The sequence below is a fragment of the Colletotrichum paranaense genome, assembly GCF_030867605.1.
Source record: "Colletotrichum paranaense strain IMI 384185 chromosome Unknown Scaffold_12.1, whole genome shotgun sequence".
In the NCBI taxonomy this organism is placed as follows: Eukaryota; Fungi; Ascomycota; class Sordariomycetes; order Glomerellales; family Glomerellaceae; genus Colletotrichum; species Colletotrichum paranaense.
In genome coordinates this window covers 1,352,254-1,367,213 of record NW_026848970.1, presented here as the reverse complement: position 1 = coordinate 1,367,213, position 14,960 = coordinate 1,352,254, and the positions used below count along the sequence as shown (strand labels likewise).

The 14,960-nt window shown below is 52.5% G+C and overlaps 6 protein-coding genes across 6 annotated transcripts; 4 read left to right on the top strand and 2 right to left on the bottom strand.

Annotated features, from left to right (window-relative positions):
• Positions 1–1,195: 1,195 nt before the first annotated feature.
• On the bottom strand, positions 1,196–2,523 carry CPAR01_13378 (L-fuculose-phosphate aldolase; the record flags this gene model as incomplete). The annotated part of the gene is made up of 4 exons (XM_060497632.1): positions 1,196–1,708; positions 1,796–1,877; positions 1,941–2,306; positions 2,369–2,523. The coding sequence occupies 4 exons, from the start codon at positions 2,521–2,523 to the stop codon at positions 1,196–1,198; spliced, it is 1,116 nt and encodes a 371-aa protein (XP_060344025.1).
• Positions 2,524–3,102: 579 nt separating this feature from the next.
• CPAR01_13377 (taurine catabolism dioxygenase TauD) lies at positions 3,103–4,269 on the top strand (the record flags this gene model as incomplete). Its single annotated transcript, XM_060497631.1, has 1 exon — positions 3,103–4,269. One exon carries the CDS (start codon positions 3,103–3,105, stop codon positions 4,267–4,269), a length of 1,167 nt encoding a protein of 388 aa, XP_060344024.1.
• Positions 4,270–5,067: 798 nt separating this feature from the next.
• CPAR01_13376 (uncharacterized protein) lies at positions 5,068–7,090 on the top strand (the record flags this gene model as incomplete). Its single annotated transcript, XM_060497630.1, has 3 exons — positions 5,068–5,185; positions 5,239–6,167; positions 6,230–7,090. The coding sequence occupies 3 exons, from the start codon at positions 5,068–5,070 to the stop codon at positions 7,088–7,090; spliced, it is 1,908 nt and encodes a 635-aa protein (XP_060344023.1).
• A 945-nt stretch (positions 7,091–8,035) lies between these two features.
• CPAR01_13375 (major facilitator superfamily transporter) lies at positions 8,036–9,969 on the top strand (the record flags this gene model as incomplete). Its single annotated transcript, XM_060497629.1, has 6 exons — positions 8,036–8,212; positions 8,409–8,672; positions 8,755–9,168; positions 9,225–9,436; positions 9,496–9,667; positions 9,733–9,969. 6 exons carry the CDS (start codon positions 8,036–8,038, stop codon positions 9,967–9,969), a joined length of 1,476 nt encoding a protein of 491 aa, XP_060344022.1.
• Positions 9,970–11,183: 1,214 nt separating this feature from the next.
• On the top strand, positions 11,184–12,494 carry CPAR01_13374 (beta-lactamase; the record flags this gene model as incomplete). The annotated part of the gene is made up of 3 exons (XM_060497628.1): positions 11,184–11,286; positions 11,342–11,606; positions 11,672–12,494. The coding sequence occupies 3 exons, from the start codon at positions 11,184–11,186 to the stop codon at positions 12,492–12,494; spliced, it is 1,191 nt and encodes a 396-aa protein (XP_060344021.1).
• A 50-nt stretch (positions 12,495–12,544) lies between these two features.
• CPAR01_13373 (SET domain-containing protein) lies at positions 12,545–13,999 on the bottom strand (the record flags this gene model as incomplete). The annotated part of the gene is made up of 1 exon (XM_060497627.1): positions 12,545–13,999. The coding sequence occupies one exon, from the start codon at positions 13,997–13,999 to the stop codon at positions 12,545–12,547; it is 1,455 nt and encodes a 484-aa protein (XP_060344020.1).
• Positions 14,000–14,960: the final 961 nt, after the last annotated feature.

The following is a 14,960-nucleotide window of genomic DNA, read 5'->3' as shown; positions in this document are numbered from 1 at the left end:
CGGAAGGGAATTGACATTGGATCATACTCTCTCGCTTTTTGGACCGCCAGTGAACCCCCAACGCCACCACCAACAGCGGCTATCACTATTACTGTAGCCAATAAAACACTAAGAACAAATGTCGCTGGCCTCAGTCCGCAAATATTACGTTCTTTCTTGACGGGAATCGATGAATAAGTTTCAGGCGTGGTCGGCGCATAGTACGATGATTCATGTTGCCGCGGTTGTTCGGGAACTACTTGTTTGTGGGAAATATGAGGAACGTACGTCTCGGGGCCGGAAGAGTCCATCATGTACTGGAACTTCTGTATTCAGGATGAAGGAAAGGCATGGACTTTATTCTCGAACGTCATCCGGAAAGGAGAGGAGAAGAGCAAGAAGAAACAGGAAAAGGGCACGTTAAGCAAACTGACGCCGCTCAAACAGCAAGGGATGGCTTATGTAGTATCTCACTCACTTACAAGGAGACACAGGATCTCGAAGGATCTTGCGGTCATTGGTACTCTCTCGACATTTGTGGAAGTCGGAGACCAGGGATCCAACCAGAGCTGCGCACATGTCTCACTGGGCTGCGAGGATCAAGCAGGCTGAAATGAGGCGCAGAGACTGTGCTACACACCATCATGGCATCTCGCACATCTATTCGTCCGTTTTGCAGCATGTGAGACGGCTTGCATCAAAGTCATCAATCCGAACCAATCGTTCTGATTTGGGGGCCAAAAGTCCAACCTGAAGCTGACGCCCAGAGTTCGTTGGAATTAAACATAGTCAACCTCAGGGCTTGGCAGGCAGGGTTTATCTGATGATTCATAGGCCCCTTCCACCTGGCCAGAATTTGTCTATTTACGATCTGCCTTGTGTAGAAAATCGATGTTGACTGATAGCACTTGGTGACATTTGACTGCACAGATGCCCTACGTGCCCCGCTATATTGTGCCTACATTCACAAATCGTCAAACCGTGCGCTTTCAAGCATGGCAGCTTCGGGCTCACTATATTGAAAAAACTCCCCGTCTTTTTTTATATGATAAATTCTTAATCCGATTTTCGAAGCTAGAGAGGCTACCGAGAAACTATCTGTAGCTTGCACGTGTTTCTAACAGTAAGTAGACGTTGAAATTCGCTGGTGTACCTCCGAAAGTCATGCAATGCAACGGAATTAGATCTTCCCCTAAAGTCCTCTTCAAAGCCAAGTTCACGAGAGAAAGTCTCCGCCTGACATGGCCAGTTCATATTCGTAATCCGGCTGGAACTCCAACCACATGGCCTCAGGTGTAGTCAACCGGTATGTATACTCAGCTTCGGCATCAGGACAAAGGTGCTTCTCGATCCCCGATACTACAGCAGCCTCTGCAAGAAGCTGTATGCGACAGGAGTTTTCCATCAGGGTATACAGGAACGCCGCCTCATCGACCGTCTTTCCTGTCGTCAAGAGACCATGGTTCTTCAAGATAGCACACCTTTTGTTGCCTAGAGCTGTAGCTATCCTCTCTCCTTCCGAGGCTTCGAATGCGATGCCGCCAAACATGTCGTGAACGGCATGATCTTTGAAGAATGTGCATGCGTCTTGATTGAGCATTTCTAGTGGTCTCCCAAAGGCGGACCATGCCTTGCCGTGGATGCTGTGGAAGTGGCATGCTGCATTGACGTCGGGTCGGGCTTCGTGAAGGGCGGAGTGGATGTTGAAACCTGCGTTGTTGATACATGCCTACAAGAACCGATTGATGTTAGTTGGCTGATCCGTTGGCTGATCCGCAAATTCAAGGTAGACGAAGGCACAACAGTCCGGACTCACATAATTTCCACCAATAATTTCTCCCTTCATATTGACATGGACCATGTCACTGGCTTTCATCAGACCAAAGTGGCGAGCAAGGCTAGAAACATCAAGACATAGTAAGAAAGCTGTGTTGTAGGTCACTGAGAATCGTGCAACTCACGGGTTGATCCAAAAGGTCTCAGGGTCGACCGGGTCACGAATCGAGATGTGACCGGCTGTACCTTCAACATACCCCTTGCGAGCAATCACTCGAAAGGCACCGGCCATACGTTCAAGCATCCATTTGCGTTCTTGATACAGGTCTGGGAATTTGGGAATGCCCTTGATAGGAGCACTTCTGCCAATAGTTGCACCGGTTCCGTCAATAGTTGATAATCCATCCATGAATGTGTCTTCGACCCTTGGGCGGAGTGCTTGCATCTTGGTGCTCTGATGTTCTGTTACCGAGGCTCGCGTTTGGATGGATTGCAATACGGTGGTAGTTGTAGCCATTTTTAGTATGTCAGAGGCAAAAGAATTGACTCCTCTGGATGTAGAAAGTGTTATGGATTCAATTCTGTACAATTTGACTGAGAAAACTTCAATCACGAGACAGCTGTGACACCGACTAGATCGATCCTGTTATCGTTCTGGGCTTCTTGTGAGAGCACCATGTCATGGGTTCCAACTACCATTACAACACCCCAGAATCCGAACCCAGGGAGGCGAACCGACCAGATGGAACCATGCAAGACATTTGCCATGCGTATCACTGCAAGAGATCCCGACTCATTCCAGCTACGTGGAACTACTAGCCCGGGCAGCTGACAGCGATGCCTTATCTTGACGCCATCTTCAGCCCAAATTGGCCAAGGTGGATCCTGTCGGAGTCTCTTTCCCCATGACATTCTTGCGGGCGTTGTCTTATCGCAGCGCAATACAACAATTGACAACTTCGGAATTACTCAATACTTATCTGCTAATTGTCTCGATTAATCTCGTATGTTTGATTCTTACCTTAGCTGCAGTTACGTGAGCGTAATAGCCTTGAGAAGTTAGTCGTGGTTAGACAACGCCATCGCAAGATATCATTTGTTCCTTCAGTCATGTTGAGAAGTCATCCCTATAGGGAAGGAAACGACGAAGACAATACCATCATAGAGGAGGGGCGATCTGTGCAGCGATTGTGCTTTGCATTCGAATACAAAGCGACGGCTTCCTCGGACACAATGCTTTCCTCGCCAGTCCATCTGCTGGGGCTGGCACGGCACATCGCATCGTCACCACGGTCACTTGGATATATTTAAACGTTTTATCTTTATACTCCATCGTTCATCTACATTATGTCTACAGTATCCATCACGCCTACAGCTGCTTCAACTCAAGGCCCTTGGGGCCGTGGCCTTGGACTCTGCTCCGGACAACGGGAACCCGACTATGATCTCTTGCAGCCCTTCGAAACCATGCCAGAGGAGATATCTGGTTCAACCGTATGGGTAAAGGAGGAGCTGAGTCAAAAGACCGGGCGCTGGCTTTATCATTTTACTGAAGATCAGGTCAAACACGTCATTGCTGCCGTCCGCGATATCGAAAACCGAGGCTTTCAACTCTCTGAAGTCGACAAGACAACCTTCGAGCTCCCTGGCCCCTTTAAGGACTTTCTGTATAGAATTCGGAACCAACTGATCAACGGCATCGGCTTCGTCGTGCTACGTGGTCTTCCCGTCGAATCTTGGACAACCCGACAAGCCTCGATCGCGTACCTAGGCATCGGTTCCTACATCGGCCGCCGGTTGAGCCAAAATCGTCAGGGACACATGCTCGGACATATCAAAGACCTTTCTGAAGGCAAAGAAGTCAACGGGGAAGGCAGAATCTACCGTACGCAGAAGGCTCAGACGTACCACACGGATGAAAGCGACATCGTGGGTTTGCTTTGCCTTCACCAAGCGATGGAAGGCGGAGAGTCACAGGTGGTCTCCAGCCACAACATCTACAACACTCTCAGACGAGAAAGACCAGGTATACTACGCCAATTATGCCTGCCGCACTGGTTCTACGATAGAAAGGGGGAGGCGAGCGAGGGAGAAAAGGGGTGGATGCGTACTCCGGGCTATTACTATTACAAGGAGAAGCTCAGCATGAAGTGGGACTCTTACTATGTCGGAGCGCTACAACGCTTCTGGGACGCTGGGCTTCTTCCACAGTACACGGATGCCCAGCGTGAGGCGATCCAGGTGATGGAGGACATGTGCCGCCGACTATCGTTGGAAATGACGCTACAGCAGGGCGATATCCAATTTGTCGCCAACACTCATAACCTTCATGCGCGATCTGCATACAAGGATGATAACGATGTCACGAAGAAACGCTGGTTACAGAGACTTTGGCTTGCTACCTCAGAAGAGGAGGGCGGATGGCCATTGCCGTTTGCTGATAGTCGGTATGCTAAAAGAGGGGGTGTTCAAGTTAACGATACTCCTGAGTCGTATCCAACAGAGGCTGAGTAGGCAATAGCTACGCGTATTCTAGTTCTAAAGTACCAGAGAGTGAAGCTCTTCAGCAATAAAATATCTGTGAAGTCCGGTATTGGAAGAGAAAATTGTGTATGATATGTCATAAGAATAAGATTCATCATCATAGGTTCTTTAATCTTCACGGCGCTCCTTTGCGCGGTATTTATTCTCATCTCGGAATCAGGCGACACCTTGCCTCGTCGTAGTCTAATCCGGATGAGGTGATCGCGATCATTAGTCACCTAGCTTGCAACAAGGTTTAAGGACCGCACTGTGTTCGGAACACAAATTCGCGCAAACCTTCACCTTGAACACGTACCTAAACAGTGCTTAGCGGGGTAAGCTTTCAGTGATAACACCGTATCCATCAAGAGGCCCTGCTTATCTCGACGCGGTCCGAGAAAGGTGTGGTGTCTTGCCGCAAATTCCCGGTAAGCCATCTGCGCCATGCCCAACTTCTCCTCACATTCAATCAAAGTCTCCGAGTGCTGACCTTGCATTCACGGGTGGGCATTACCCCGGAATTTCCACCGCAGGCGCCTTGATGAGGAGCCCGTCCGAGCCAGCCACCGGCGATCCGCTCCCGAGCATGACCCCACGATGCCGCCGCCTAAATCGGGACAGCGGTCGATGACCTTTACCGGGTACGTTTTGGAGAATGTCTCGGACCACTTTGACAGGGGTGTGGACTGACTTGTGCGCGATTCATTGGGCGACAACAGGTGCTGGACCTGCAAGAGGCGCAAGGTGAAGTGTGATGAGAGGTCTTCTGGTTGTGGGAACTGCGAGAAGATGAAGATCCCTTGCGAAGGCTACGGCATTAAGCTTCAGTGGATCAACGTTTCGAACCCATATCTTGAGCAGGAGAAGCCTGGCAGTAGCAGTAATGGCAGAGGGAGAATACGGATTGGTAGGATTCTCATCCCATTACTTACCCTTTCTGCCCACATGTCCTGGTATTAGTGGCTGATGCACATTTGGGGCCCTTTACAGGCCGTGATACAGGGCCAGAATATCAGATGAGAGACATTGACTCCTTCTTGGCATCCCTTGAAGAAGCACCAAACTCAAAGGGCGTCATACAAGAAGGCCCTTTCTCTCTTTTTCAAGCCCATGACGGTAGTCACGAATCTGGCCAGAGTCACGACTTAGGAAATCCCGATATTGCAGCCTCGGACTGCTCATTGGTCACCAATGCTCATCGCAGCTCTGAATCAACACGGTCCCAGAAGGACGCAACGACTTCACCTATCTACACTGACTGCGCAAGCTCAAGTCCTTCATTCTCGACAGCACGAGAGGACGGATCTCCAAATCAGATTGGGCTCGATGTGGAGCTCATCAGAACCTCGGAGGATGACCATGCCACACCAGAATTCCAGCTCCAGGAAGAGTTCAACTCTTCGCTGGGCGAGATTGCAGACCTATTAGAAGACTCAGTCGAGTTGTTGCCGATGCAGCCGCAAAATAACATTTCATCCATGAGACTACCGAGACGAATATCTACCAGCATATCAGGCGACGCAGTCATCGATAGACTTATGCATCACTACGTGGAGAACATCGCGAGCCTACTCCAGCCCATTCCACATCCCCAGAATCCTTACCGAAAGCTCTACGTCCCGGCAGCTCTCCAGGCAATATCGGAATGGCTGCCGAAAGCAAAAATGGCCACACCTACCGTTTCTTCAGTCATTTTTCACTCCCTTATAGCATCATCTGCTTTCCATCTCGGCAATTGTGGCCCCGAGCAGGCGAAATACCTTGCCCTCGGGTCGCAGCATCGCCAAGTAGCGCTGCATTGCTTACAGTCCGCCATCAACCCCGCCATGGCAACATCGGAATACAAGCTTCTCATGGTGGCCATGTTATCAATGGTGACCATTAGCAACGTGAGTTCCTTATCCCATTCCCCAAATGTGATGTGTGAAGTATGCTGAGCTTTATCACACAGTTCACGACAGGCAGTGATGCCGACTTTGTGGTCCACCTTCAAGGCACAAAACAGCTGCGGAAAACGCGAAGGCGATGGAAAGTCATCAGCAGAGCCACGCGGCAACTGAATGAAATTAGCGACTTTCTCTACCTCCTCACTCGCACGGTCTCATTCTCCTTTACGCCAGGGCCTTGGCCATCAGAGGGTGCAGAGGATATAGACGAACCAATCGCCTCGCAGGCAGAGCCCGACAGCTGCTTCGGATACATGTACGGGATCACACCCGCCATCGCTGTGGATATCGAGGAGACCTGCCGACTGGCGGAGTATCTCCTCTGGTACGAAGGCACCGAAGAGCCCATCCCAGAGGGACTGCTCGAGGCCTGCGAGAGTCTTGGCGATCGATTATGCAACTGGTCTCTAGACCTCGAAGACGTCCGCCAAGCAATGAACCAGGACGCCGAAACCCTGGAAATCTTTCAACACCACGCGGATGCGTGGCACTTGGCTGCAGTCATTTACTACCACCGACGCATTCAAAAGTGTCACAGCGAAAATCATCAGCAGCTCCTCGCCGAAATCGCCGAACACATGCACGCCGTCGAGGACATCAAAACGCGGTCGAAGTCCACAAAGACCAACTTCATGGCGCCCATAACGTGGCCCGCCTTCGTAGCCTCGTGCGACGCCAGCGATCGCGGACCGTGGGAGCACTGGTGGGAGAGGATAAAGTGTTACCGGGTTGCCAACAGCCGGACGCAGTGGAAGGTGGTTCAGCGTTTGTGGGAGAGACGGGATGAACTAGAGCAAGCGGGCGTTGATACGTTTGATTGGATACAGGCGTTTAAAGACTTCGGGATTGCTTTGTTTCCAATCTGATTATTAGGTTATGCTGGCGCAAGGCATGGGATAGGGATTATTGGCGCTTTGATGATACTCCTTTAGACTTCTGAACTCTGTACATCAAGTTGAGAATTTGTTCACCTCGGCTACTAGTTGCAACTCGCTAGTTTGATAGCCCGACTTCGACCTACCTACCTTAGTCTCACCAGCTCTTCTCCCATCCTCTCTCGGAGCCCAGATCTTGAGCCCGTTGAGCTACCCCAATGCAAGTCGACGGAATGCAGTGCCGTCGCCGCACGCAGCTAAGTGAGGAGAGCTTCAGGCCGCGGGCCGAGCATCGTCCTCCTCCCCCGCATTCTCCAAGTGACATCACGATCCCAACCAAGACAAACCAAGACGAACCAAGCAAACAATCCGTCTTTTCTCCGCTCCGCCGATCCCTCAACCCATTGATCTACTGCAATCAAGGCAAATGCTACCCAATCCCAGAACTTCCCTCACATCACCACGTGGGTCCGTTGTCAGTGCGGCCAACGTTCCGCTCACCTAAGTCGAAATAAGCAACGCGGGGTAGGTAGACTCCCGCCCTCGGGCATGGATATTTGACCTTGCGGACGTTTTCCGGAACGGAGAGTAGCCGCACCCCCTCCTCTCCATTGGATGTTTCAATCTGCCGAGCTTCTTCGCCGATGGGGCTTACACTCACACGTACCCCAGCCGCTGACGACGGGAACCTTTGGCAACCTGTTTGGGTTGTGTGGGCTGCGTCCGAACCACGGAGAGATACCCGAAGGTTTATATTCAGCCCATGGGGCGCGAAAATGGAGGTTGATCGCACTCGTTCCATGTGATTGTGATCGTGATTGCACTCGACCAACTTTTAACCTTCATCGACTTGCGAAGCCTGAAGCTTTAGTGAATGTTGGCACCCTCCGACACCTAGCTCAAGGCCAACACAGAAGGCGATCCAGCATTGCCACGATGGACTCCTCGTACGCTTCGCGCAACGAGAAACTTGAAATCTCAGAGCTCGAAAATGGAGAGCATGAGCCTGTTACGAAGAAGGGGGAGATTGAGCGGATCGATGCAATAGCTACGGCGCAAGGCACAACGCTAGCTTCCTTTGCGCATCTGGATGAAAAGAAGATCCTGCGAAAGGTGAGGGTTTCCATTCCCATTACCATCGTCAATGCATGGAGACTGACTGTTGAACTTCCAGATGGACATTCGACTCATCCCGATGCTGGCTTTACTCTACCTACTCTCATTCCTGGATCGCAAGTTTCCATCCTTCCTTTCCTTTTGAGATTTATGACTGACAGCCCGGCCAGGTGGAAACATCGGAAACGCCAAGATCGAAGGACTCCAAGAAGATTTGGGAATGACGGCTGATCAATACAACTGGTGCCTCACCGTCTTCTTCTTCACCTACGCCGCGTTCGAGGTCCCGAGCAACCTGCTGCTGAAGAAGCTCCGCCCGAGCGTGTGGCTGCCGACCATCATGGTCGCGTGGGGCCTCGTCATGACCTTGATGGGCATCGTGAAGAACTACCACGGCCTATTGATAGCTCGCATCTTTCTCGGAGTGACGGAGGCCGGACTGTTTCCCGGTGTCTCAGTAAGTATTCTCTATGTTACATGTTACTATCAATTATCATTTCGGTCGGCGCGAGTGACAGTGTTAGCTGATATATGATTAGTACTACTTGACGATGTGGTACTGCCGCCACGAAATTCAGCTTCGCCAAGCCATGTTCTTCTCGGCGGCTTCCATCGCTGGTGCCTTTAGCGGTCTCCTCGCGTTCGCGATTTCCAAGATGGATGGCATCGGTGGGCTGGAGGGATGGCGCTGGATCTTCATCCTTGAGGGTATCGTGACCGTCCTCGTTGCCATCATGGCGTTCTTTGCACTCCACGACTTCCCTGAGACGGCCAAGTTCTTGACTGAGGAGGAGCGAGCGTTTATTGTCTTCCGACTGAAATACCAGGGCCAGGTGCAGGGCAAGCAAGAAAACCGCGTGCAAGTTGCCGAAGCGGAGGAGTTTAAGTGGAAATACGTCGTGGACGCGTTTACCGATTGGCAGATTTGGATCAACATCTTTGTGTACTGGGGTGTAAGGCTTCCTTTGACTACTATCACCGACGTATGAATGCTGACATTGGCAAACAGATTGTATGCCCGCTCTATGGAATCAGCCTATTCCTCCCGACCATCATCCGAAACCTAAATTACACGTCCAGCACGGCGCAGCTGATGACTGTACCGATTTACATCACGGCTGCGATTCTCGCCGTCATTGTGGCATACATATCAGACAGGGTTGGCAAGAGAAGCCCTTTCATCGTCGGATTCTTGTGCATGATGATTGTTGGATTCTCAATGTTAGTAGCCTACCGTGTTCTTCTCAGAGAACTTCATGACTGACCGACCCACTACACAGGTGCATATCAAGCTCGAATCCCAAAGTGGTCTACGGAGGCGTCTTCATAGCTGCTTGTTCCATCTACCCCGCCTTCCCAGGAGTCATTAGCTGGCTCTCGAACAACCTCGCCGGAAGTTACAAGCGCAGCGCAGGAATGGCGCTCCAAATCGGCGTGGGCAATCTCGGTGGCGTAAGACACTCTCGTCTCAATATGATATATGGATTGATGAGAGCAAAAGTGCTAACTTTGAGGAGGCCATGGCATCCAACTTTTACCGCCAAAAGGATGGCCCACGATATATCCTAGGCCACGCCCTCGAGCTCGGGTTCATATCGGTCGGTATCATCGCAGCACTGATCCTCATCTCCAGCTACATTGGCATTAACAAGAAGCGCGACCGGAAGATGGCGGCTGGGGAGGACAGCAAGTTTACTGCAGAGGAGCTGTCTGGACAGGGTGATCGAGCTGTTACTTTCCGTTACATGTGGTAGCGGCAGATATTGATGGAGATGTTGTAATCTACGCCAAGGTACTCAATGGAATGAGACATGAGAAACTACTTATGCGTGGTGAATGATGACATGAAAGCCTCAGAAATGCTGTAGGAATGGTCTCATAGCAATGGATGACCGCACCTCTCAAGCTCTGGGAGGCAGCTCGCATATCCTACCGATAGGATGTCGTTACTGGGAGCCCATACGATTAGAAACCGCCCTCATTGCAAGTTTGACTCGTGCGCGATATGACTAGTTCCGGAGAGGGCAGGGCCGAGTGGGGCCGTAATGGGAGCCGGAGCTGGGGAACACCGCGCCTAGCCCCGGCGCGCAATACGGCAAGGGTTCAAGAAATGAACACTGTATGTATTGTAGCAGTCCCAGTCTTGAGGCAGCGGCTGTCTGTGGCGGAGATTTTGAGAACGGCACATTATCCCAGGCTTTGTTCATCTGAACTTAGCAAGTTATGCTTACTTTCAACTACCCTCGCATCTTTCACTCTGAGCCTGCGACAAGGCTCTCATCGCGTGTTTGCTCATGTCATCGACGTCTCACTCAACTCATTTCTTTTTTTTTCCCATTTCAATGGAAACGTATTGAAATTGCCTTTCAAACATTGCAATTTTGAATAGGTTAAGATATCCTAGCACGCTAAGCACTAGACGTGGAAGCATTCAGATGTTGTATTCAGTCATGTACAAAGCGGAACACCTCGAGATGTGTGATCGAAGTAGTTGACTCGACGTGAACGACCCGAATAGGTTAATGATGCACATGCAAAACGATACTGCCCTTGTCATTATGAGTAATCTGCAGGCCAAGTGGAACGTTGATGTTACTGCTTACTATTCAAGGCCAGCTCACGCAAACTGTCCTTCCAGACGCACTTAAGGTGTGGCGGGCGGAACGCCGGGGCTCACAGGTGCGGGGCAACCGAATCCGCCCGTCTCACTTGCCCCCGGACACGGCAGCCCGAGCCCAGCGCAACTTCTCCCGGTCAATTGTCTTCTTTCCCAACAACGTGGCCTGCTACCGTGTCCTTCGGGTGTCATTTGCGACCTCTCTTGTTGACCCTCACATCCTGTGCTTTTGTCTTCTTTCTATCTCGAGCACTACGATAAATACCAGCTGGCCCATCACTGTAGGTGCCTGGTTCGGATCGCTCAGCGGAATATCAACTGCTTCCTTCTCAACCCAACACTACAGACATCATGGCCGCTGCTCTAGACGCCGTCCTCGCCAAGTACATCGCCTCTGGCCAAGACACAAACGACAAGCTGCTGGGCGCCTCATTCATCGTCATTAACAAAGATGGTCAGACTTCTTCCGGTTGTGTTCCTCAGACCTCCCCATCTGATGACAGCCACAGAAACCCTATATAGCAACGCAGCAGGTCGCCTTGATTTTCCCACCGAGGCGCGCCCTTGGGAACTCAACACGTTCACCTACGTAGCATCACTCACCAAGGCCATCACTTCCACCGCCGTCATGCAGCTAGTCGAGCAGGGCAAGCTCCGGCTCGACGACGACACGCGCAAGATTGTACCTGAGCTAGGAGACATGCAGATCCTCCGCGGCTTCGACGAAGACGAGAAGCCTATCCTAGAGGACAACACCACGCCTATCACACTCAGGTACCAGGATCATTGGAAAATGCCACTTGACTGCTCTAGGTGACATACTGACGTAAACCGCCCAGAATGCTTCTGACCCACACCGTGGGCCTGGGCTACGACTTGATGCCAGACCTCCAGAAATGGTCCAAATCCATCGGCCGCACCGTGACAAACCTCTCAGGTACGCTCGAAGGCTTCAAAACACCCCTCTTCTTCGTCCCAGGAGAAGGGTGGTACTACGGCACGGCTACCGACTGGGCAGGCCAGGCCTTGGAGCGCGTCACAGGCACATCCTTGAGCGCCTACCTCGCCGAGCACATTTTTGGCCCGCTCGGTATGAAAGACACGGGTTTCTGGCCGGACAAGATGCCCCACGTCGCCGAACGGACCGCTGCATTCCAGATCCGCGGCAGCGACGGATCGTCTCTTAGTCCGGGGTCTAGTCCGCGCAACGTCAGTCCCAACGCAATTGACAGCGGCGGCGCAGGTCTATGGACTACAGCGCAAGACTACAGCATCTTTCTCTCCGCGCTGCTGAATAACACGCTCGTGAAGAAGGAGACGGCGGACGAGATGTTCCGGCCGCAGCTTGACGAGCGACAGGCGAGACAATTCGAGAAGCTCACGGCTGAATGGGGCGGATCGCTGGCGGTGGAGTTTGAGCTGGATATGGAGCTGAATCACGGGCTGGTCGGGTGTATCAACATGCGTGACGTGCCCGGGAAGCGCAAGAAGGGGAGTCTGCAGTGGAGCGGCATGTGTAACAGTCACTGGTGGCTGGATCGGGAGACGGGCGTTGCTGGAGTGCTTCTTGTTCAGTCACAACCTCATGCCGATCCGGTTGTGACGAGGTTGTATGACGATTTGGAGCGGGCTGTCTACGGTGAGCTTCTCAAGATATCGTAGGCATGTGATCCCAGGTCTATGCACTATGCCAGGAGTACCTGCGATTCGTATTATGAGGCAGCCTCGTCGGGCATCTCCATAGACTCGAGTACACTTTCCAAAACCTTCCTGCACTGCCTTCTATAGCGATACGCCATAATCTGATTCCTCGTCGCCTCGGCCTCCTCCATCTCGAACTCGGACTGGTCCAGCCGTTCGAGCTCCTGCAGCACTTTGTGCTGTATGATGCCGATCGTCTGGAACAGCAAGGGCTGCGTGGCCGCGGGGACCCGTCCAGTCAAGATCATCCTCAGCCTCTCCAGATCTGCCTTGCTCCCATCGTCGTCATTACTACCCTCCGGCACCGGAATCATCTCGCTCCGCTGCTCAGCCGTCGTTTGCGCGAGAACGAGCTCCCACACCATTACATCCTGCACATGCCGAAACGGAGGCAAAATCGCGTCCCCATCGACATCGCTAAGCAGTTGTCCAGATCGCGCGGCCACAGAGCTCGGATCAGACACGGGCCTCAGAGAAATCAAATAATCCTTGGGCTTGTTGATCCCGGATGCTGCTGCCCCGGCGCCATCACCACCTTTCTCCGCCGCAGCCTTGGCGCCACCACCGCGCTTCTGGACGTGGACGTAGTCATTGTGCAAGACCTCCGATTCGGGGATGGTGAAGCCGTACGCCAGCATGAGTTCGGCGTTGGTCTTGGTGGTGCCGTAGTTATTGAAAACTTGCGCACCAGGGGCGTACGTATCCAGCGTGCGCAGGCCGACCGTGGCCTCCTCATCCCTCACAGCATCATCGGACGTCTCCCACGCGATCCTGGCAGTCGGGCTATGGTTCCCCACGTCAAACAGGGGCATCAGCAGAGAAAAGTCATCGATGGCGCAGCCCTCCGGCAGCGAGAGGGTGTGCTGCCTGTGGGCGGGGATGACGAGGGACGGGCGGAAGCTCCGACTGGTGAAGATGCAGTAGGCCCAGTTGTAGAGGAGGCGGGTGTAGTCGTGCCTGGCCGGGTCGTCGCCGAAGGCGGCGAGGGCGTGTTTGTGTTCGGCCTTGAGGCGGGATTTGATCTCGGCGATGGCGACGTGGGCGTTTGTGTCTTCGAGGAGCTCGATGTCGTCTGTGGGCCAGAGGGGCGGTAGGGCCCAGGCGGCGAGGTTCGTTGGCTGGGGGAGGGTTTTGATGTAGGGGTGCCATAAGGAGGATGGGCCTTGTAGGTATTGCTTGATGAGGAAGAAGCGGCTGATGACGTGCGGTGGGACGGACTCGAGGAACGAGGATGGGAATGCTTGGGAGGAGGAGCCGTGATGGAAGCCTGGGTTGGGTGTGGTGGTGGCGTTGAGGTAGGAGAGGGTCAGGGCCAGGGGACAGGTGACGACGGTGTCGCCCGGGTTGACGCCGGCGCCGTCGGGGGAGACGCGGAAGGAGTTTCCGGTGTTGGAGTCGTTGTAGACCTCGACTGACGGGTGGAGGGCGGCTCCGTGAGACTTTGCCCAGCCGACTAGCTCATCCATCGCGGCTGGCTGGGCTGGCTCGATGTGCACGTGGAGGGGGTGAGTGGAGGTGTGAGTGGGTGAATAAGTTTTTTAATGAGTATGAGTGTGTGAGTGAGTGTGATTATGTGGTTGAGAGTGAAGATGTGAACGAATGAGTTTGTGAGAGTGAACGTGATAGTGACAGGGTGTGAGCTAAAATAGCCTCTTCACGTTTTTGGCGCCGGCAATGCGAGTAATTCGATGTCCGGGCCTAAGCTCAAGGCACAGATCTTGGAACTCTGGACCCTTCTTGAGTTAGCTCGTTCTTCAGCAGATTAGATTGACTGGTTCTCAATCATCGGGCAGGCAAATGGTGTGCTGGTGTGTGTGGTTTACGTTCAGACTTTTTTTTTTGGGCGTTTTCTTCAGCTTCGGCGTAAGGGTCCCCGGTGTGTGCGGGGTTCAAAAATCAAAAGCTCGGTGAAGGTGGGGGTGTGTGAGGTCAGGTAAAGTGTTCCTCACCGAGAACTTGGAAACTAGTCATAGTGGCGTCAATAGAGTGGGAAAATCGGTGGGTATCGATGATCAGCCGTTTTCCATCGAATGATGTGGCTTTCTCTGACATGGGACCAGCGATGAAGAGACGCAGGTCCGTACGGCCATCCCTGCGTATCGTTCGTCTGATGGTTGCGCTGGACAAATCTTCATCAACGGCACACGTTGGTGTTGGTGAGATGGGTCATGTCGTTGATGACTCTACGTAGTCCGGTAGTGTGGTCAGCCTTAGGTGTTGCATTTCCACTCCAGAGACTCATCTAGATTCATACCCCATGAGCTTGCCGATCATCGGAGCAAGCAAGGCTGATGTCGTACTAGTAGAACAGGCGACAAAAGTGCTCGCCAAGTAGTGTAGCTGAGGTCTAAGAGAACCGGGGCCTCGCAGCTTCATACGCAAATTGTAGAGGCTTCTGGTTGAGGATCATTTGCCTAGTGTTACGCC